The following is a 20,864-nucleotide window of genomic DNA, read 5'->3' on the forward strand; positions in this document are numbered from 1 at the left end:
CTGCCTCCCGGCCTCAGAAGCTCAGGTCCCACGGAATTGCAGATCATGTTCACAATTCCCATGGAATCCCACAAATCACAAGAACAACAGAATTGCAAGTCCCATGGAATCACAAATGCCACAGAACCACAAGTTCCATGGAATTGCAAGCCCCACGGAATCACAGGTCCCACAGGATGGCAGGACTGAGGGAATTTCACGTTCCATGGAATTGTAAGCCCATGCAATCATAAGAACCCCCAAACTGAAGTTCCCTGGCTCCCCCAAGCCTCTGAGTCAGATCCACAGCTCCATCCGGTCAGAGAGCACCACACTGTCAATTTCTCAGCTGTCAATTCAGGACTGCTCGCAGCTGCATCCAAACAGCACATCCCAGCCCCAGAGCACTGGGACTCTCCTATCACATGTAAACCCTGTGTCCTCCGGGGTGTACCTGGGGTTGGCAGGCTGCTCAGCTGCCTGGCCTGGGCTGGGAGCCAAGCCCACCAGGGCTACCTCTGCTTTAGCCCACATGCAACCCTGGCAAGGGCACTTTGCCCCTCTGGGCCTCAGTTTCCACATCCGTGAAATGGGGTTATAATAACTGTCCCCCCACCCAGGCCCAGGGACAAGCACAGGAGAAGGGCCCCCAGGTGAGGGCTGGTGAATGCTATTTCTCCCTCCCTTCTGGGTGTCTGGGCTCATTCGGGGAGGAAACGGACCTGGCAGGAATCGGGAATTGAGCATCTGCTGCGCACGTGGCTGTGTGCAGGGCCTGTACTGCAATGTCGCACCCTCAAGCAGGCCCTGACTCATCCCTGTACCCCAGGGAGTGGAGGCCCCTGGCAAGGAGACACTTGCCAAGCCTACAATTTCTTTATAGAAGATGTTACCGGAGTGACGGGTTGGTTATTTTCTGTTTTCAAACAGTGAAATTCACATAACAAAAAGTTAACCTTTTAAAGTGAACAATGTTGTGGCATTTAGCACCTTCAGAATCTTGTGCAAACACCCCCGCTATCAAGTTCTGGAACATTTTGATGATCCCAGAAAGAAACCCCACATTCATTTAGCAGACACACCCCAAACCCCCAGCCACCGCCAATCTGTGTCCAATCTATAAGGATTTGCCTATTCTGGACATTTCATATTCATTGCACCTTGTGGCCATCACGACCGGCTTCAAGGTTCGTCTGTGCTGCTGCCTGTGTGAGAACGCCCTTCCTTTTCATGGCTGAGTAATATTCCATTCTTTTTCGTGGCTGAGTGATATTCCATTGCCTGTATATAACATATTTGGTCTGCCCATTCACCAGGTGAAGGACACTTGGGTGATTTTTACCTTTTGGCTCTTGTGCATAACTCCCCTGGGAGAATTCATGTACAAGCACCTGTCTGAGTCCCTCTTTTCAGTTCTTTGAGGTGGATCCCTAGGAGTGGAACTGCCAGTCATTTGGGAACTCTGTGTTTAACTTTCTGAGGAACTGCCAGTGTTTCTCACAAGGGCTGCACCAATTCCTTGGTTTGAAGCACCCAGAGGAAAGGGGGGTAGCAAGCTGGAAGGAGGGGAGAGCCTGCTTAGGGCAGACCAACGGGCAACAGCTGGATTTCCAAACAGCATACGGCCTTGAAACAACATACTGGGCCTGTTGGGTCAGGGGACAACCTGGGAGTAGGGGTGAGCAACAAGGCTCTCAGCCCCCTGACACGGTGCTGCGCCCTCCATCTCCCTGCTGCCAGCCCTCTCCTGAGAGATATGAGTCGGTGTTTTTCCAGGGCGGCTGCGCACCCAAAGCCAGCTGGGAAAATCCCCATGCAGCTTGAGCCCACAGCACGTGCCACAGCCCGCAGGGCCCCGAGCCCCACCTGACACCCGATCGCCACGGCCCGCCCACCTCACCACCCTCCCACGCCCGCTAAGCTGGCCCGGGACCCCCCGGGTCTCCCCCGGGCACAACGGGGCAGCAGCACCCAGGCTGGTGTGGAGGAAGGCATCTGGGCGGGTGGGGCTGAGAGCAGGATGGAATCTGGGGAATTCAGCCCAGAGTAACTGTAGATCCTTGGAAAACCGACCTGGGGAAATGAGATGGATGGGAAACCTGCCGGGCACCCGCCTCTGGGCCACAGGTCAGCACCCGCTGTGGAGCCCAGACTCTGAGAGCGCCACACCCTCTTCCCAAATCCTCCCGACTTTCAGGCTGCAAAGTCCCCACAGCCTGGGCTGAGAGTGGACAGAATGACAATGCCGGCACCTAGAGCTGCCCCTGTGTGGACCCCTGCTCAGAGGCTGTCCATACCAGCCCATTGCTCCCAGGCTCCTTCGCCCACAGCAGGAAACCTCTAGGGGTCTGCTCTCCAAAGAACCTCACTAGCATCACCGTCCCCTCCACTTCCTGTCCCCCCACGTCTGCCTGGGGTGTGCTCCCCTCACTTTTTTTTGTCTGGAAAACTCTACCCCCGCTTTTGGGCCCAAGGAGAAGGCCCGCTCTGCTCAGAGCCGTGTGCGCCATGGCCGGGGGAGACTGCCCAGTGGGCGCTTGTCTTGTAGGTACCAAGCCCACCCCGCCATCCCCAGGCTCAGCCCCCCTGTAGAAGGCGAGCGCCTCGAGGGCAGAGCCAGACCCAGCAGCACTGCCCTGCGTGTGCCTGTGGGGTGATGGAAGAGTGAACAAACGAGTAAATACCCCAGAACTACATCTAAAAGAACACTTCCATCTCAACAGCCAAAAGGCAAACAATCGATTAAAAACTGGGCAAAGGATCTGAAGAGATATTTTTTCAAAGAAGATATACACACTGCCAATAAGTGCACGAGAAGATGCTCCATGTCGGAAATGCAAATCATAAACCACCATCAGCTGCCACCTCACACCCAGAGGACGGCTATTACTGAAAAAAAAAAAAAGAGGAAGTAACAAGTATGGCATGGATGTGGAGAAATGGGGACCCTTGGACATTCTGGTGGAAAAGCAAAATGGGGCAGCCAGTGTACAAAACAGTTTGGGGGCCCCTCGGAAAGTTAAAAATAGGCTTACCATATGACCCAGCAGTTCTCCTTCTACACACATCCCCAAAAGAGCTGAAAGCAGGTGTTCCAACAAAAACTTGTACCCCAGTGTTCACAGCGACACTATTCACAATAGGCAGAAGGTGGAAACGGCCCAATATTCATCAACAGATGAACAGAGAAATAAAATGTGGCAGCGCCCTACAATGGAATACTATTCAGGCGTGAAAAGGAATGAGGTTCGGATGCATGTGACAACGTGGATGAAGCTCGAAACCCTTATGCTAAGTGAAAGAAGCCAGACACAAAAGGCCACGAATTGCATGATCCTATTTATGTGAAATGTCCAGAATAGGCAAATCCTTAGAGACAGAACACACACTGGTAGTTGCCAGGGTGGGGGAAGGGAGGAGTGGGAGAGGGTGCTAAACGGGTGTGGGGTTTCCATTTGGGGCGATGCGCAGTTTCTGAAACTAGAGAGAGGTGGTGGTTGCATAAGGCTGTACACGTACTAAATGCCACTGAAATGTACCCTGTAAAATGGTTAGTGGTAAATTTTACGTCCTGTCTGCTGTACCACAATTTAAAAAAAAGAATGTTTCTACCCCAGACTTCCCCACCCCTGGGTTGGAGGATCCGGTGGGAGAACCAGAGGGCCTTGCCCAGCTGACACCTGCCAGAGCTCTCTGGGGTGGAGGCTGGTGGAGAAGGGGGCTTGGAGCCACCCGCACCCCTGCTCCATCCTGCCTGCGAGGAGGACACGGGACGGCGTCAGGAAATACATCTCTCCGTCCTTTGCACCAGGAGCCTTGATGATCAGATACGGCTAATAATTCAAAAATAATTTTGCAAATGTCTCCCTTTGAATTTTTTTTTCCCACTCATGATACTAAACCCTCCCTTCCTGGGTGCCAACTGGGTGCTGGGGCCTCTGATGTGTCTCAGGGATGCTTTGCTGCCTGTTCCACTGCCACAGGTGCGGATACGGGAGCTGAGGTGGGGAGGGGACTCACCCAGAGCCACCCGGCAGCCTCGGGTCTGGGGGACCCCGGAGCTCAGGCAGAGGCTGGAGCGGGGAGGGGTTCGGGCCTGGCAGTAGGGGGGTACCAAATGTTAGAGGATAGCCTTTCCGTGCTCACAGTCCTTCGGTCATTCACTCATTCACTCCAGGCTGCCCGCTCCCCCACACACCCTTCCCGTGCGCCCCCCAGGCTGACCTGCCCCTCCCTGGCCAGCTCCCAGCCCCCACCCCTGGCCTTGACAGCTTTTCCTTTCTCCTGGAGGGGAGGAAGCTGCGGATGTGGGTGGCGGAGACTGGCCCCCACAGGAAGCCATCAGAGTGGGAAACAGAGTAAAAACATAAAATAACTCAATAACCGGTGCTTTAGAGAAGGGAGGCCGGTGGGCAAGAGGAACATTCTGGAATAACTGGTGGTTTGGGTGTGAAGTAAACTGCCCTGCAGGGTGGGCCTGGCTTCCACCCCAAAGTGAGCAAATAAAATCCTCTGGACCAGCTACCTGCCCAGACGCCCACCAGGGGCCCTGAGAAAGCGGCCGGCGAGGCTGAAAGTAGCACATGAGCACAGAGGAGCTAGGCAGGGCATGTGCACATTGGTCGTGGACATTCTCCATGGAAAATTCTGCCCTGGGTTCATCCCCCTGTGTTGCTCAGGGGCCCCGAGACACAGGCAAGGTGCCAGGAGGAGTGGGCAAAGCTGAAAACCTGGAAACTTTCCTTACCCCTGGTCTGGGCAAGCCCCCAAAGAAAGGTCGAAGGAGCAAGTGCTTCAGCCCTGTAGGCAGGAAACTCCTCCTGAATCCCGGGGGCTGCCCATGGGCCCCCCAGCCTCAGACCACAAGGAGGCCAGCAGAGGGGCTAGGCCGGGATGCACTTGGGTGCAATGCTTCCTGGCATGGGTTCAAGCTGAGCGCTGTGCACAGAGGGGTCTGGTGGGTGCTAGAAAGATCTATGCCAGAGCAGCTCAAAGGGGAAGGGGCTGCTCCAGCAGAGTGCGTGGTCCAGAGGTGGGGAGAGAACATTCCAGCCCCTGCAACCACTGCCAGGCGACAGATGGGAGCAGACGTGGCCCAGCAGCCAGCACCTTTGCTGCACATTAGCCAGGTCCAGGGTACTCCTAGGGCCCCAGGGGATGCCTCCTTTCAGGTGTGTGACCTCAGCCAAGTGTCTCCAGCTCTGTGTGCCTCAGTATCCTCATCCGTAAAATGGAGTAACGACAGCCCTGACTGCTCACAGCACTCTCGGGAGGGGTCTGTAACATCACGTGCAGAGCGTTTGGCAGGCTGGCAGGGGGCTGTAGCCGACGTTGGGGTGAGCAGGTCCCCTGCGTAGGACCGTGTGACTTCTGAGCCCCAGGATGCTTCTGTGATCCAGCACGGGTGCCCAGCACTTCACCCGGCAGCCCTGGAGCTGGCTGGCCTCTCTGTGAGCCACGGCACCCACCACCACTGGGCTCCCCCAGCCATCCAACCCAGCCATCTCCTTCTGGGGTCTGTTCACCAGGAGAAACACCAAGAGTGCTGGTGACCCCCAGAACACATCTATGCGGAACACTGAAATGGCATAGAGTGAAGCAGCAAGACAGGCACTCAGCCACAGGAGAAAGGAGAAATTAGCTATGCTATATTCACCCATGGAGTACCATGCAGCAATGAAAAAGGGGGGGAAGCTGACACGGGTGAATCTGAGCAAAAGAAGCCTGACACACGAGCTCCAGTCACCCTGGATTTGGGCCAATTTCCAGTCCAGCCCGGCTCTGCCATAGGGAGGGGCTAGCGCAGCTGTGTGGGGGAAACACTCCCCTTGAAGGCAGAGCCCCTGTGTGATGGATTCTGGCCTAACGGTGTCTCCTCCGTGTTCCTAGTTCACAGCCTGGGAGGCCAGTGTGCTACAATGATGATTATTCCTCAAAGCTTGGAAAAGGAGCAGAGGCCCAGAGAGGCCCCCTGGTCTTCTGGGTGATGCAGAGAGTCAGGGACAGAGCAGGGGGGCTCCACCTGCAACCCCGGGCAGGTCAGTGCCTGGTTCCCCTATCTGTCCCCTGTGAGATGCTCCTTCCCCGACCCTCAAAGGTGGCAGGGGTAGGAGGCAGCCACTTGTCCACCTAGAGAAGCAGCCAGTTGTGGAACAGGAGCCTGAACTGAGGGGCAGGTTGGGTGCAGGGTGGGCCATCCCTGAGGGCTCCAGAAGAAGGATGCCCACCGTGCCCAAGGCTGGAAGGGGCTTCCCAGGCCAGAGGCTGAGTCATGGACTCCGGGACACTGTCTCGTCCCCCATTTACCTGTACCTGTTCAGGGGCCAGCGTGGGCAAAACCTCGGTGGTAACTGAAGGAACGAGGGAAGGGATGGACAGACACGTGAGTGAGGTGAATGCCTGAGACAACTCTGACCCAACCTACACAGGAAAGAGGCCTTTCGAGGGACAGTGACCGTCCCCTTTGAGGAACGAGGCAGCTGGGAACCTCCGTGGTGGGGCCCGTGGGCGGCAGGCTGGGCGGGGGCTGCTGGGGGCTCACCCTATTCTTACTTAGCTTGCAGGTGACAGAACAGTAAACCACTCATATAAAGCTAAGCCAATGACAACTGTCCATGAAGCTGGGACTTCGAGCCATGATGTAGGGGTGGCCAGGTGATGGTGATTACGGGGGTAAAGCCCCCTAAAGTCCCCCTCCACTGACTTCACCACCAACAGATAAGCATTGGGTCTGCTGCTCAAAACGCCAAGAGAAGCGACGCCGCCTGCCAACCCTGATCGGGAACAGCCCCTCAGAGCAGAGGTGCTGAGCCCCTCGATTCTGTCCACAGAGCCCTAAACCTACGTCGGGGTCCCCAGGGGCAGGAAAAGCCAGATTTCACGTGGGAGCACGGCATCGCTCCAATCTTGGACTCCTGGGAATGGTGTCTGGGCAGGACTCGTCCCCAGGATTTGGGGGCTGGGGTGGGGGACTTTGGGGGCACCCGTGCCCACCTCCAAGGGGTCAGAAGGTGCCCCCTTTCTCCCAGGTGGGTGCACGGCCCTTGGGAAGGTCAGTAGTGGTGAGAAAGCCCCCGTGCCCCGCTCTGCCCTCTGGGGCCTCCCTGCCCCAGCCCTGGACTTCTCCACACGGCAGCGTGGCCCGGGTGGGGGACACAAAGTTCCCTGCAGGCGAGGCCTCTGCCATTTACAGACTCCGCCCACAACGGTCACCACTCCCTCTTCCCCAGGCCATGCTGCGCTGCCCCTCTGCCCCTCGCACCCCACTTCCTCTCTCCAAACCTCCTAAGCACCCACCACGGTCCCCCACAAGAGACCCTCCTCCTCAAACCCTTTCCTCCCGTTGCCCCCTCGGGGAGCCCCAGGGCCCTGCACTTAACCCTCACGCTCTACCCAAAGCCCTTGAGAGCGGGGTCTGCCTGCCCCCACCTGCTGCAGACTTCGCAGGGCCAGGGGTCCCCAAAACTGCCCAGCCTGGCCCTGGTCAGTCTGAGATGGCCTTGGACATGGGCACCCCGTCCCAGCCTCCAGCCCAGTCCCCCGCCCGAGCCTGGGCCCTGGAGCCCAGAGCTCCTCCAGCCCACGCTCCCGGCCCGGGGCACTTTGTAATTCTCCCCTCTTGGGCATCCTCAGGCAAAATATGTGAAGAATGTTCTAATTATCTGCCATCGGCCAGGAGGCGGGCCAGGTCCACTCATCCAGGAAGTAACTCGCAGATACTGGGAGGGCGGCGCCTTGTCCACATGCCCACCCTGTGCCCTGGCCCCCAGTCGCTCCCTCAAGTGGCCAGGGGTTGCTCCAGAACTTTCCAGCCATGGATGGGCCAGAGGAGGCTGCTCTCTGGCTATGGAGCCTGGCAGGCCTGTAGGGCAGTGTGGGCAACGGCCAGAGGCAGCCTCAGGCCTCCTGTCCCTCAAAAGGGGATGAGAACGCCTTCCAGGGCAGAAGCACTGAGCTGGTCCCCGAGGACCAGCAAGATGCAGACTGGCGAAGCCCCCTGCCCTGCCCCAGGACAGAGCTGCCCCCTCACCTGTCCCACAGGGCCTGACAGCCCCCCATTAGCTCTGGGCTCCCCAGGGCATAGGGCACACAGTAGGAATGGAACACAGTGGCTTCAGAACTCAAAGAACCCGATGCAAAGGACCAGGGGCCACTCAGAACCCCAGTCCTTCCTCTGGTCTAGGGATCCTGTGTTCAAGTTCTGCTCGGCCTCTCTGAGCCTTAGTTTCCCCATTTGTCCAACGTAGAGAATAGCCCCTCTCACAGGCAAGGTCTCCTGCAGGCTGGGTGCCACTGAGACAGCCCCTCCACCCGTGGGTCCTGTCTGCTACAATCTTTCCAGGCCACTGCCCCGCTCAGCTCACTGCCTGCAGTGTTCCCGGGGAAGAGAGCGCAGCGTCCACTAGCTCCCTCGCGCCCCCGGCGGGCAGCGCCCTCCCGCCCTCCCCACATAGCTGGCATTCCTGGCCTGGCATCCTGGGACCCCTCCCTTCAGAGAAACCAGGCGGCGGGTAGGAGGCCCTGGGCAGGACTGAGGCCACTGGAGGTGGGCAAGCCATGGGCAGGAGGCCCCCTGTACCCCACATTAGCATACGGAGCCCAGGGTTGAGGGGGCCTGCAGAGACTGGAAGGTTCATCAAGTCTGCATGTTGCTAAACCTGTGAAATGAGAAGCTCGCACAGTCATCCTAACACCTCCCGCCCCTAATAAAAACCTCAGGACCCTGACCCTGATCTCAGGAAACTTCCAGGCCTCGGGCAGGCATTCGGGGCGCACGTGACACATGAGATTAGGGCACACTGGACCAGCTCTTCCTCCTCCAGGGCACTCTTTCCTCTAACATTCCAGGTCCAGTTTGGTGCCTCCTCCTCCAAGAAGCCCTCTGGGCCTCTCCTCCATTCTCCTCTTCCCCTCTCCAAGCACGGTCCCATCTGCCAGTCCCGCAAGGAGGCAGTGGGGGCCCAAACTCGTCTGGACCTGTTTGGCCAGGGTGTCTCATTCCCCATCCCCTCTGCCATGCCCTGGACTTCCCAGGCACCACTGGCACCCCTGATGGCATGCTGCCACCTCCACCCTAATTCCCAGATGGGCACGGATGCCCAGAGACTGTACAGCAAATTGGTGCCCCAGCAGGGATGAGACCCCCCCAGCCATGGCCACAATCCCAACACCCCAGGTCTGTGTGATGCGGGGGCACCTGGCAGGACTGAGTGGGAGCCAGCTTGGCCAGGATGCCAACCTGAAACCTCAGGACAGACAGACAGATGAACAGGCAGGTGGAACAGGTGGGTGGAAGCCTGGCAGGCCCCACTGGCCCAGGGCCAGGCTGGCAGTCTGAGCGCCTCATGGCAGGGCCAGCGTCTCAGCCTCCCCAGCCCCTCTACCCGTGGCGCAGAGCAAACTTGCTTCTCTGCGCAGACTGCAGGGCAGGGCCGCGCCCGCCCCAGGCCAGCACCCTGGGACCCCCCTTCTCAGAACAGATGCAAGACAAACCGAGAGGTGGGGCCCCACCAGGGCCGTGGGGTGCCTCAGCAGAGCACAAGCCCGTGGGGGGCTCAGTACCCCCACCCTTAACCCTGGCTCTGCCTGGTTCTGGGACCCCCTCTGAGTCCTCTCAGGCTGTACCACACCCCCCAACCCCATGCCATTGTCCACTTCTCCCTCTGAGAATTCCTTTGTCCCTGCAGCCTCCCAACTATTTTGCCCACCAGCCCAGGCTTGGATGCCTTGTGAGATGGGGAACTCACTCCCTCCAAAGACAGCCCACTGTGCCCTGGTCAGCTCAGCTGGGATGATGGGAAAGTTCGCTCCCTCTGATCCCCTCTTCCAAGCTTCAGGGGGTGGGGGGGCCAGGACTGGACTTAGTGACATGGGCCCCAAACACAGACCGTGTCCCTCATGGCCAGACCCCAGGCAGACTTCATTATTCCCAATGGGGTGGGACTTCAAGAGGAATGGCCCCTTGTCTCAGGCTGGACCTGGAGTGGGAGAGGGTTGGTAGCCGAGCCAAGAACAGGCCCAGGCTCCCCACTGCTGTGCTCCCCACTTTCAGGCTCTGACCCCAGGCCCTGCCTGTTTCTTCACCATTCCTCCCCATGCCAGTTGCCCTCCTCCCCTCCCTCCTCCTTCTCCCCTGCAGGAATCTCCACCAGGAGCTGGGAATGGAGAGGAAGCCAGGGGTCTGGCCCCATTGCGAAGCTGGGGTCTCCCTACCCTGGGGCCCAACCTCTTTAGGACTCAGATGCAACATATGTGGTAGGCCAGCTCTCCGGGGTGCCCTGGCCTCCCCTCACATGCCGCCCCTTCTCAGGGCAGAGGCTAGACAACAAGGAAAACTTCCCTGCAGATGGAGCCATCATCCTGCTGCACCCCACGTCTTCCCAGAGATGCCAGAAAGGAATCGAAGGAGTAGGAGGCCACGGCTCACACCCCGACCACACACCTGGGGAGCTGCAGCCTGGAGCGGACGCCTGCATATCCCATGGCTGGTAGGTAGGTGCTGGGAAAGAAGGCCCAGTACCCCTCCCCAAATGCCCCCATGTCTTGTGTGATGGGGAAGGTGGGCCGCTACCTCCCAGCCTGGCACCCTTCCATGACACCAGCCTGCCTGGCCAGCCCTGGGCCCCTGACCCCAAGGGGTGGCACCCCTGCCACCCTCCACACACACATCTCAAGCAGCCCACCAGGAGCCTGAGGCCCAGGAAGGCCACCCAGGGAGCCTGAGCATGGCCGATAATGTTCCAGGCAGTGCCAACCTGGGGGTGACACCCCTAGACAGCGGGCAGGTGGGGACATCTGGCTCCTTTCAGAAGAGAGAGCACCAGGAAATTCCCAGCACTGCCTGCAGGCAATCAAATCACCCTGAGAATACCTGAGTCAGGATGACAGGATATCATCCAGCGCCCAGCCCCCCCCCAGCTCCCCACCTGTGCCCCGGGGGCCCCTGACACCACTGGCAGGGGCTGCCTAGGTCAGTGCACCTTGCTGGGTGCTCAGCACCGGGCTGGGCCTGGGAAGCCCACATGCACGCTCCCCGGGGAACTTTCCTCCTCCTAAGGAAACCTGCTGCTCCCCTTAGATGCCCCCCTCTCCTGACTCAGACCTCCAGCTGAGGACAGACCAGTCCCTGTCCAGTCTCCCTGCCTCCTGCCCCCTTCTCCACCCCATTTCCAGCAGATCCCTTAAACCTCAAGAAGCTGCTTGCCCCTGCCTGGCTTAAAACCCCCCAGAGACTGGCCCGGGGCAGCTGCCCCTGACATCCCCTCACCCCCATCACCTTCTATCGCCCACACCCCCCCTGCTGCCCGCTGCACCCTTCACCTCCCAGCTTTGGTGCATGCAGGTGGCCACTCTCTCTTCCAGGCAGCTGAAGGGCTTTCCTGGGCTCCCCTCACTGCCGCTGGGGTTAGGACTCCCGCTGTGGGTGGAGAGGGGAGAGGGAGGGACGGGGGAAGGGAGGAAAGGATAGGGAGGGGGGAGGGATAAGGAAGTGGAGCGGGGAGGAGGAGAGGAGGGTCCTGCCAATTTAGAGGAACCTGTCCGGGGGCATCCCCACCCCCACCCACACCCGCAGGCTGGGCCAGGTTTGGTGAACACCATGGATGAGAGGAGCAAGCTCAGCGGGGAAGGGAGTGCAAGGAAGGCCCTGGGAGGGCATCGGGGCCCAGACGGGGAAACTGAGGCCCAGAGAAGGGGATCATGCGAGGTGGCCCCAAGTCCTTGGCTGAGCCAGTGCTGGGAGCCAGGCCACCCAGAGCCCTGCAAGTGCCAACCCCACCGAGGCTTTCAGCCACCAGCCTGGGCTGCCCCTCCCTGCTCAGGATGGTCTCAGCGCCCCTGGGTCAGGTTCCTTGGGGGGGGGGAATGGGCCAGGGGACAGGATCAAGGGCCTCTCAGCTCCCCCACACCACCAGGAGAGCCGCCCCTCCGGTCCCAAATCCACACCTGGAGGTGGCTCCTGAGACGCTGAGAATGCCCTGGCCTGTGGCCTCAGTGGCTCGGTCAGCAGATGCCTCTGACCAGTTGGGCCACTCGGGTTCTCGGCCCCTGTCGGATGAGGGGCAGCGACCCCGGGGGACAAAAGGCTAGGCAGGAGGCCAGGGCGCGGTCAGCCGGATGGGCCGCAAGGCAGCCAGGACCTGAGAGCCGGGCAGCCCCGGGTGCCCCTGGGCCTCGGACTGCCTCACCCCCCACCCTGCCTGCTGCTCCCTTTGTTCCCTCCCCACCTCTGACAGCAGGGAGGAGACCGTTGCCAAAGCGGAGCCAGGGCGCCCACGTCCCTGTGGGCATGAGGGAGCCTTCCCGAGGGGTGGCCCGAGACCTCCAGTAGGGCCAAGGGCAAAGTCCACATCCGCCAGTGCCCCGAGGGGGACAGGTCCTACGTCCCGGAGGAATCCCCATTCAAAGGGGCTTTGACATTTGTTGCACCACTTGCAGTTCCAGGGGCTGAAGTCTCAGGTCCAGATCCCTCAGCACCCCAAAGGTGCTGCACCAACTCCCAGGGCAGGACAACCAGGTGGGAGGCCATGGGGCCGGGAACCTTCCCTCTGGGAATCGGCCCATCTGCGGCTCCAGCAGGGCACAGTGGCAGGACTTTCAAACCTAATGTCCACCTCGGGTCTGGGAAAGGATTGGAGCAGGAGGGGGAGCACAGATCTTCATGGGGGACGCCTTCCAGAAAGTGGTGGAGGCCTGCAGGTGTCGGGACGGACGGGACACGCTAGCCTCCACCGAAGCCCCGGGAACTGCTGGCTGGTTGGGGTGGGGGCCTCCCGCTCCCCACAAATGGGGCTGCAATGTCTGCCGGGGGCTGCAGAACTCCAGAGCCCTCTGCTCAGAGTCGTAGCACCTCAGAGGCCCAGAATTACAGCCCAGCAGAGCTTCCAGGGAACTTGCAGCACCTCAGCAGCCTCCAGCTGCAGCCCAAGGCTAGGGGAGGTGAGGGTGGGCCAGGGGTTCCAATTTCAGCTCTGTGGGTGCTTTCTCCGGGCCTCGGCTTCCTCATCAGCCACAGGGCCAGCTGCTCTTCCCCGAGGACCAGCAAGCCTCCCCACCCAGGGCAGTCCCCTCCCAAGCATCTCTGACCCTCATCCTCCTGTATCTGCTTGAAGCCTTCCCAGGCCGGGGAGCTCACTACCTCACTGCTGGCTGGAGGGCCAGCCTCGGGTTCCAGGCTTATGGGGTGGGGAGCAGGGCCAGGGTGGCGGGGGAGGGGGATGCTGGGAGACAGTGAAGGAGAGGGAGGAGTGCAATGCACCTGTGCCCACCCCCACCCGGCCGGCCGGCCCGAGGGGAGGCCCCCAGCCCCGCACCAGCGAAGGAGGACAAACGGTGGTTTTGTCCTTGGCCAGCGGGCGGCCCAGGCCACACAATGACCCTTTCATCAGGCTGAGGGAGCCCTCGGCCGAGGTTTCATCTGACAAGGGAGAGCGCCCGGCCTCCCAGCCCCTTGGGGGTGGCGCTTGCTGAGCCCTATCTCAGCCGGACCCGGGGCAAAGCAGGGGCCCCGGAGGAGCCAGCCGAAGTCCCTCCAGCTCCCCAAGGTGGGGAGAGAGAGGCCCCAGGAGGTTAGGGGCCTCACGGGGGGTCCTGTTCTCAGCCCCCCACCCCTACCTCAGAGTTGACTGTGGGTCTGCAAGCCACGCCTCTGCCCGGCCACCATCCCCAAGGTCTGCCTAGGACAGCCGGATGGCAGGACATTGGTCCAGGTCCAGCAAGGGTCTTGGGTCCTCCCTGCATGCCACAGGCTGTGCGGCCCGGGCCGACCCTCCTCCCAGACTGGCATGGGGTTCGGGGCAGGTGAATGGGAGGGACGGTGGATGGGGCAGTGCTGTGTCATGCTAGGCATAGGGGTCCCATCGTGCCGGAGGAGACCGGGAAGCCGTGTGGACACGGGAACAAAGAATGTGCACTGGGGACACCCAAACTCACCTCCTTTCACAGCAAATCCCTCCCGAGAGCATCTCCTAGAGTTGCCTCTACTGCCCCGAGGACCCCAGAGACCTGGGATCCCTCCCCTGCTAGACCACCCATAGGGAGAATTTCCTCCCAGGGGCAGTGGCCAAGCCGCTGGGCTGGGTGAGGAGCCGGAGCGTGGGAGGGCTGGGACCTGGGCTCCGGGCCCGGCTCAGCTGCCAGCCAGCTGGGTGACCTCAGGGGAGGGATTCTTCTCTGGACCCCGGCGTCCCGGTCTGCCCACCTCGGCAAGACCCCGTGAGGCTCCCTCCAGGGGAACCCCAGAGGGTATGGCTGTGACTGTGACGTGTTCCCTCCACCAGGAGTCTCTCCATACTCCTAATTTAATCTGGCCAACTCCCATCCATTCCTGAAAACACTGTCCAGGTGTCACCTCTTCCAGGGAGACCTCCAAGATGCCCCGTCTCCCAAACACACAGCCCTGGAGCCCCTCTGTGTCACCATTAGCCAGCCCCTCCCCTTTCCTGAGAGCTAGGAAGGGACCCCCCCCAAGTGAGCCAAGAGCCCAACTAAATATTCACCTGCCATGAATGCTCATAGGCTCTGTGTAAGGTTTGAGCCACCTTCACCCCCATTTTACAGAGGGTGCACCCATGCAGTAAGAGGTGGGGCTGGGAGGGGAACCCCAATGTGGGTCACCCCTGGACTCGTGGGCCTCACCAGGACTCAAGGGACACCCGGTTAGAAAGTGGCCAGTCCTCCCACTGGCCTTAGTCCCAGCTCCAGAGCCCAATGGGCCCTGGGGGGCTGAGAGGCAGCATGTGAGTACGACCTGCCCCTCTCAGCCCTCCCTCCCCACCTGCAGACGGTCAAAAGGCGTCCACTCCAGAAGGCAGCACTACTGCCTTGAACTAACGGCTAACGGGTCCCGCCCAGCCGTCAATGACTTCTTGGGAGCTTTCTGTGCTTAGAAAGACTCAATTATCCGAGCTCAGGCTAGGGGGGTCTCCTGGAGGGAGAAGGCTGTCCAGCCTTCCCAGCACAAACCCTCCACGGACACAGAGCATGGCATGCTTCTGTATCCCCACACTGGGAGCACCACAGCTGGCCTGCAGGGAGGTGTCTCATCCCCATGCATGCTAGTTTCAGTTGTGGCCCCCCCAAAACATATCAGATCCTGGCCTCCAGGACCTGTGAACATAACCTTTTGGAATGAGTGTCATCAAAAGGAGTCCATTACGTTAAAATGAGGTCACTGGAGCAGGGTGGGCCCTTGATCCAATACAACTGACATCTCATAAGACACGCAGAGGAGAAACAGACACAGGGAGAAGTCCACTTGATGACGGAGGCAGAGATTGAAGCCCAAGGATTGCAGTCAAATTCACCAAAAGCTCAGAAGAGGCAGGGAAGGATTGTTCCTCAACAGATTTCGGACATCCGGCCTCCAAAGCTGCAAGACGATAACTATCTGTTGTTTGAAGCTCCCCAGTCGTGGTGCTTTGTTACACAGCAGCCCCAAGAAACTCAGACACCAAGTTACTGATGAATAGACTGAAGGCCAGAGAGGCCCATGGGCTTGCCTGATATTGCCTGATACCTGAACAGATGCAGACCCTCCAGGCCGGGATCTACTCGTCCCTGGGGATGACCTGTTCACCCCTGAGCCAGGCCCCCACATGGGCTGTGATGCTGAGGGAGTTGGCCTGATTCAGCACACACACACATGCATGCATGCATGTGCACACACACACACACACACACACACACGAGGGTCATGCCCACAGGGCTTTCTGGGACTGTGGTTGGCACTACCAGCAAGCCACAGCGGATGAGCCGGGAAGGGGCCTGGCCTCGGCAGGGCAGTGGTGAGGGCTCCCGCCGCCCCCCACAGCCAGGTGGTCGGTGAGTAACGGCCCCGTCACCCATGACTCACTCAGCTCCACAGAGCGGGCGGTCACCCTGAGAAGCTCCTACCGGAAGACCTGGAGGAGCTGCCACTGCCAACCCCCACATCTGACCAACAGGGCAGGAGAGGCCAAGACCAAAAAGGACCTGCCCAGGACAGTAGCCCAGCTTGGCTCTGGCCCAAGGCTTTGGCCAGGCCCCCCATCAGGCTGACACGGCACTATGGGGCCTCCCCTTGGCTTGCGGCCCCCACCTGCCCTCTCTTGGGCCCTCGCTGACCCCCACTGGCCCTGGGAACTCCGCTCTGACAACAGAGGCACAGAGCCGGGCCAGGCCGGCCAGAGTTGCCTAGCACAGCTGCGCCGAGCTCAGCGTCCAGCACCCGGGGCCCTTCCAGGCCAGCACACCCGTCCAACCCGATCAGCAACTGGGCCCAGGCATGCGTCTGAGATTCACTGTGCCGGACGAAAGCCCAGGACAGGGAACGGGGAGGGCAGCCCAGATGAAAGGGCCAGCATCAATGGTCCGCCGAGTGTCTGTGATCTGAGCAATGGGATGCCTTCTGGAAAGTTCTCTGGTGCAGAAAGAAGTCGCCCAGGAGCTCTCTGTCCTGGCCTCCTCAGACTTGCAGGCTGACCCTTACGATGCCCACTGCTGCCACCCACTGCCTTTCACAGTTCTCTAACGCCCTCTTACTGGCTGCAGCACCTGAGTTCAGGTATTGGGTCAGAGACGCTCAAACGCATGTCTTCTGGCTACATGCACTTTCACTCTCATTGCCTAGGCCCTGCTCCCACCCACAACACCTTACACCTCCTTCCAGTCCTGGGTCCACCAGATGGGGGCAGGGGACCTTGAGAGACACCCATGGCCTCCTTCTCTCACTCCCGGACCTGTCCGGGGAAGGGCTGGCACCAGTGCTTTCCTCCTTCGGTGAGGGTCAGGCTGGGCTGGCACTGGGCAGGGGGTGCTGAAGCCTACCTCTCTGCCTCCCTCCACTCACACCTGATCCCAGCCCTGGCCCAGGCCTTGGAAGAACTCTGTCCCCAAAGCTGGGCCCGCACTTCATGGAGCAAGCTGCTGTGGGTTCAGAGGGCAGATTCTATAGCCTGGAGGTGGGGTACACCTATGGGGCTCCCCAAAGGGAAATGTGGAGGCTACAAAGGGACTGGCTTCCACCTGCCAAAAGAATAAGGGGACAGGGTCCCAGAGGCCCCTTTCACTGCCATCTCAGCACCCCAACTCCCATGTGGGCCAGCTACTGGACCCCCTCAGCCTCAGGTACAGCAGACCCCCACACCACTCCCAACACCCCTCATTGACACTCAACCTCAGCCAGCCACCTTCAAAATGACTGCCCGAGCAGACGAGGTGCCCCACACTTAAAACTGAGAGGAAGTCTGTGCTCTGCGGACAGGCCACTGACCTCTGAGAACCCCAGCAGCCATCCGGAGACCCCTTGATTGCCTCTCTGCCAGGGAGCAGCAACCAGAAGCAGGACCCTCGGCCTAGAAGCTGCAGGGCCCGGCCAGCCCTGGCACTGACTCTCCTGGCCTGGGTCCCCACCGATCAGGCGCTTCCCACCCCACCCGGGCCCTGCCCGGGGCCTGCTCCCCCGCCCCAGCCGGGGCTACCCGCCGGGCCTGGAGCTCTCTCCGCGCCCGGGACCTTGTAATTATGTCCCACAGCCCGGGAAACCGCGGGCCTCGCAGCATCTGGCTGCGGTTGCGAACTTTTGTTTCAAGATGCGCGACTATTTATAGCAGAAAAACTAGTAGGATAGTAATTTCCTAGGAGCTGGAGGAGAAATTGGCTGCGTCTCTATTAAAAAGGGGGGGGGGACACGGCGATTTATTAGTACTGCGGCCGCGCGGGGGAGGGGTGGCGCGCGGAGCGGGAAGGCGGCGGCTGCCCCCTCTGGCCGCGTTAGGCGACCCCGGACGTGGCCCGCCTGTAAAGAGGGGGAGGGGGAGGGGAGGGGGACAGTGGGGAGAGCTGGCTCTGAGGTTTAATCAGTAGCATCCAGCTTAAATTCCCTCAAACGGCGGTTCCATAAATCAAACTTCTTTTTAAATCGGAGGCCAGAGCATATGCGTCCCATTAGGAATCAGGCGAAGCCACCGCTGCGCAGACGCGCCCCCTCGGCTCTCTGGGCCAGGCCGGGCCCTGCCTGGGAGCTTCCCCGAGCCCGGCAGGCACTGCCCGGGCCGGGCGCACAGGCGCGTCCCCGCTCCCCGCACGCTGGCTCGGCCCGGATGCCTGGGCCCCCGAGGCCGCCTGCGCGCACTGCACTGCCCCCTCGCCTCCAGGCTAGGAGTCGACGGGGACTAGGGTCAGGCCGCCCATTGCAGCGACAAGGCGCGAGTAGCCGCAGAGATCTCGGGGCCACCCCCTGGTCTCCTTCTGGCAGAGCGCAACGTGCACGTGTGTGCCAGGGCGTGCGCGGGGCAGCGGCTGTGTGCGTGTGGCTCTCCGGAGTGTGACACGGCGGTAGGAGCTGCGTGGGTTTAGATGAGGAGGGGTCTTCGCGCTGTTCCAGGATTCGCCTGAGACGCGCCGGGCATCTCCGCGCGGTCCGCGCGCCCTGGGGCCCTATCGATCGGCGCGGACTGCCTCGCGGATGGTCGGGCTGCTCTTGGTCCACCCTTTCTCTGACCCCAAAGTCGGACTCTCACAGCCGCAGGCGTCCCCCGCGCCCCCCCAGGTGCTCGACCTCGGCGGCTTAGGCCGGCCAGGCGACCCAAAGTTCCCCGACTCCCGCGCGCGCTGGGCACCTCCCTCGTTCCCTGTCCGCCTAGCCCCAGTACTGCAGGCCGTGATCCCCACCCGCCCACCCGCGCGCCGTCCGCGGCACTCACAGGTAGCTGCCGCTGGACAGGATGAGAAAGATCTGCGGGCAATAGACGGAGAGGAGCGCGCTGCGCGGCGACAGCAGAAGCATGGTGGGCCGGCGCGCCTGGCGGGGCTGGACAGGCCCCCACGGGCAGGGCGCCTGGGCGAGCTGCGATAGGGGTCCCCACGGCCCTCCTGGAGGCAGGGCGGTGGCGCGGGGCGCTAAGGGCCGGGGTGCGCGGGCGCGGGCGTAGCGGACGCCCGTGCCCCGTCACTAGGGCCGCGCATCGCGCTGGGGCCGGGACAGAGGCGAGCGCAGAGTCTGAGCGCTGGCCGGGGGCCGGGCCGGGACAGCCGGCACGCCTCGGCTGCCGTCTGGCCCTCCGTCTGTTGGTCGGTCCGAGCCGGCTCTGTCGCTCGCTCTGGTTCACGTCTCCAAGTCTCCCGAGGCGCGCAGCTGCCATTGGACGGGCCGCCCTTACATCCGCCTCCTCCGCGGGCGGGTTTTTTAAAGGGGAGGCTGACTGGGGCGCGCAACGGGAGCCGCCCCCAGGCTGGCCCGAGCTGCCTTGGCCGGGGTCCCTCCCGCCCCCACTTCGGTGAGCCGCAACGCTCTGGCCTGACTCTGGATGGTGCACCTGGAGGGAGGCACCGCGGGAGTAACCACACGGCGCTGTGCTTCTTGTGTGAGCGCTTTTTTGGGGTTGTGCTCGGCAGTGTGCGCTCGAGTGTGCCCGCGTGTGCCTGAGGGAACGTGGAAGCCTCGGGAGGGTGGGTATGGGTGAGGACGCACAGAGGGCAGTGTGTGCATGCGTCTTAGCCTGCGTGCGCCCTTGGATTTGGTAAGATGGCCTGTGGGTCGCCGCACTGACCGCCCTAGCCACCAAACCCTCCCGGCGCTGGTGTCACCCGTGTCAGCAGGGTCCTGCCTCGTCCTCACCCAGAGGCCCCCCAGCCTGGTTCCCCCATTTTGCTTCTTGTGCTTATCTTTGAGAGTTGCTTGAGATGAGGAGGGGTAGATCCATACTGACACAATTTTCTGAATAATCCTCTCTCTCTCTCCCAGTAATATTTTTAAGCCTCAGAAGCACCAATTTAGGGCCCCACCTCCTATTGTCTTTGATGCCTGACTACTTGGAAATGTCCCTCTATGCCCTGAAGCTGGAGTAGAGGCAGAAAACGGAAGATGGCAAAAAAGAAGGGTCTCTGCCGTGTATCCTGTGGGAAGGTGGGTGAATAAACTTCCTAGTGTCACGACCTGGCTTGGAGATTCTTCCCCAGCATCCAGGAGGAGGTGCCTCCTCCACCTTTATCTCTCCTGTTCCTGGGTTCTCAGCTCCTCTACCTCTCCTGGCCCCAAAGGCAGATATGGGACAGGGCTGGTTCTGGGACCTCAGGAACTCCAGATAGTATCCCATTGCTCTGGCTTGGCCTCCTCCAGGGCTGGGGCTCAGGGGCTGCTCAGTTCAAAAGAGCTGCAATGTTTTGAAATTGCTTAAAATCCCAGGTGCATCTGTTCTTGTGGCCCCTCCCCACCCCCAGGTTGAGTTCCAGATCCTGCTGGCACAACAGCTGCCCCAGGGATTGCACATCTGCAGCTGCCGCCAGGCAGAGGGGTACATGTGCATTAGGGCTGCATGCCTACAGACTCGGGGGGGGGGGGGGGGGGGACTCTGCTGTGGACATTTATGGACATGCAGAACCCAGGGTAAGCCCAGGAGGCTGTGATACACGAGACCCACCAGTGCATACAACCTCTGACTTTTGGTTGGAACTTTTATAATTTTAAACGTCCAACTCCTGGGATTCAGAGGCACTGGAATGCACTGTCTGGAGAAGTCCTCAGGGTGTCTGCAGCAGCTGTGACCATTAACAATAGGAAAGGCTTGGCTGGTGCCCACTGGTGTGTATTGGGAGGCCCTGCCCCAGGGTAAGCTCCCCCCCCCCCCACCCTCCCCGTGCAAACCAGGACCAACCTCATAGTGCCCAGCTAGGGAGGGGCCACTGTTACCCCCTATTTTTCGAATGAGGAAATAAGGGCTGAGAGGTTAAAGTGCTCACCCAAGGCCACCAGCCAGTAGTGGCAAGGGGGACTGACTCAGCGCCCCAAACCTGGTTCCTAATCCACTGGGCTCCCAGCTCATTTAACCCCTTAGGTCACTTTTGGGCCCAGGTGCCCCTCCTCCTCCCCTTGTGCAGCTGAGATGGCTTGCAAAGAAAGCAGAGATGGT

At 60.7% G+C, this 20,864-nt stretch overlaps 1 protein-coding gene across 3 annotated transcripts in view; it reads right to left on the reverse strand.

The window, feature by feature from the left end:
* Positions 1–20,864, reverse strand: part of WNT7B (Wnt family member 7B) — a 50,577-nt gene that overhangs the window by 24,817 nt on the left and 4,896 nt on the right. Inside the window, exon 1 of one of the 3 annotated variants that reach the window (XM_077169169.1) lies at positions 18,660–18,766. The exons of the other annotated variants lie outside the window; for them this stretch is intronic. Within the exon in view, the coding sequence (XP_077025284.1) occupies positions 18,660–18,742 (83 nt within the window). The 5' untranslated portion in view covers positions 18,743–18,766. Of the gene's footprint in view, positions 1–18,659; positions 18,767–20,864 lie in introns of those variants that run through there. 3 annotated transcript variants of the gene reach the window in all.

The sequence above is a fragment of the Tamandua tetradactyla genome, chromosome 7, assembly GCF_023851605.1.
Source record: "Tamandua tetradactyla isolate mTamTet1 chromosome 7, mTamTet1.pri, whole genome shotgun sequence".
NCBI classification, from domain to species: domain Eukaryota; kingdom Metazoa; phylum Chordata; class Mammalia; order Pilosa; family Myrmecophagidae; genus Tamandua; species Tamandua tetradactyla.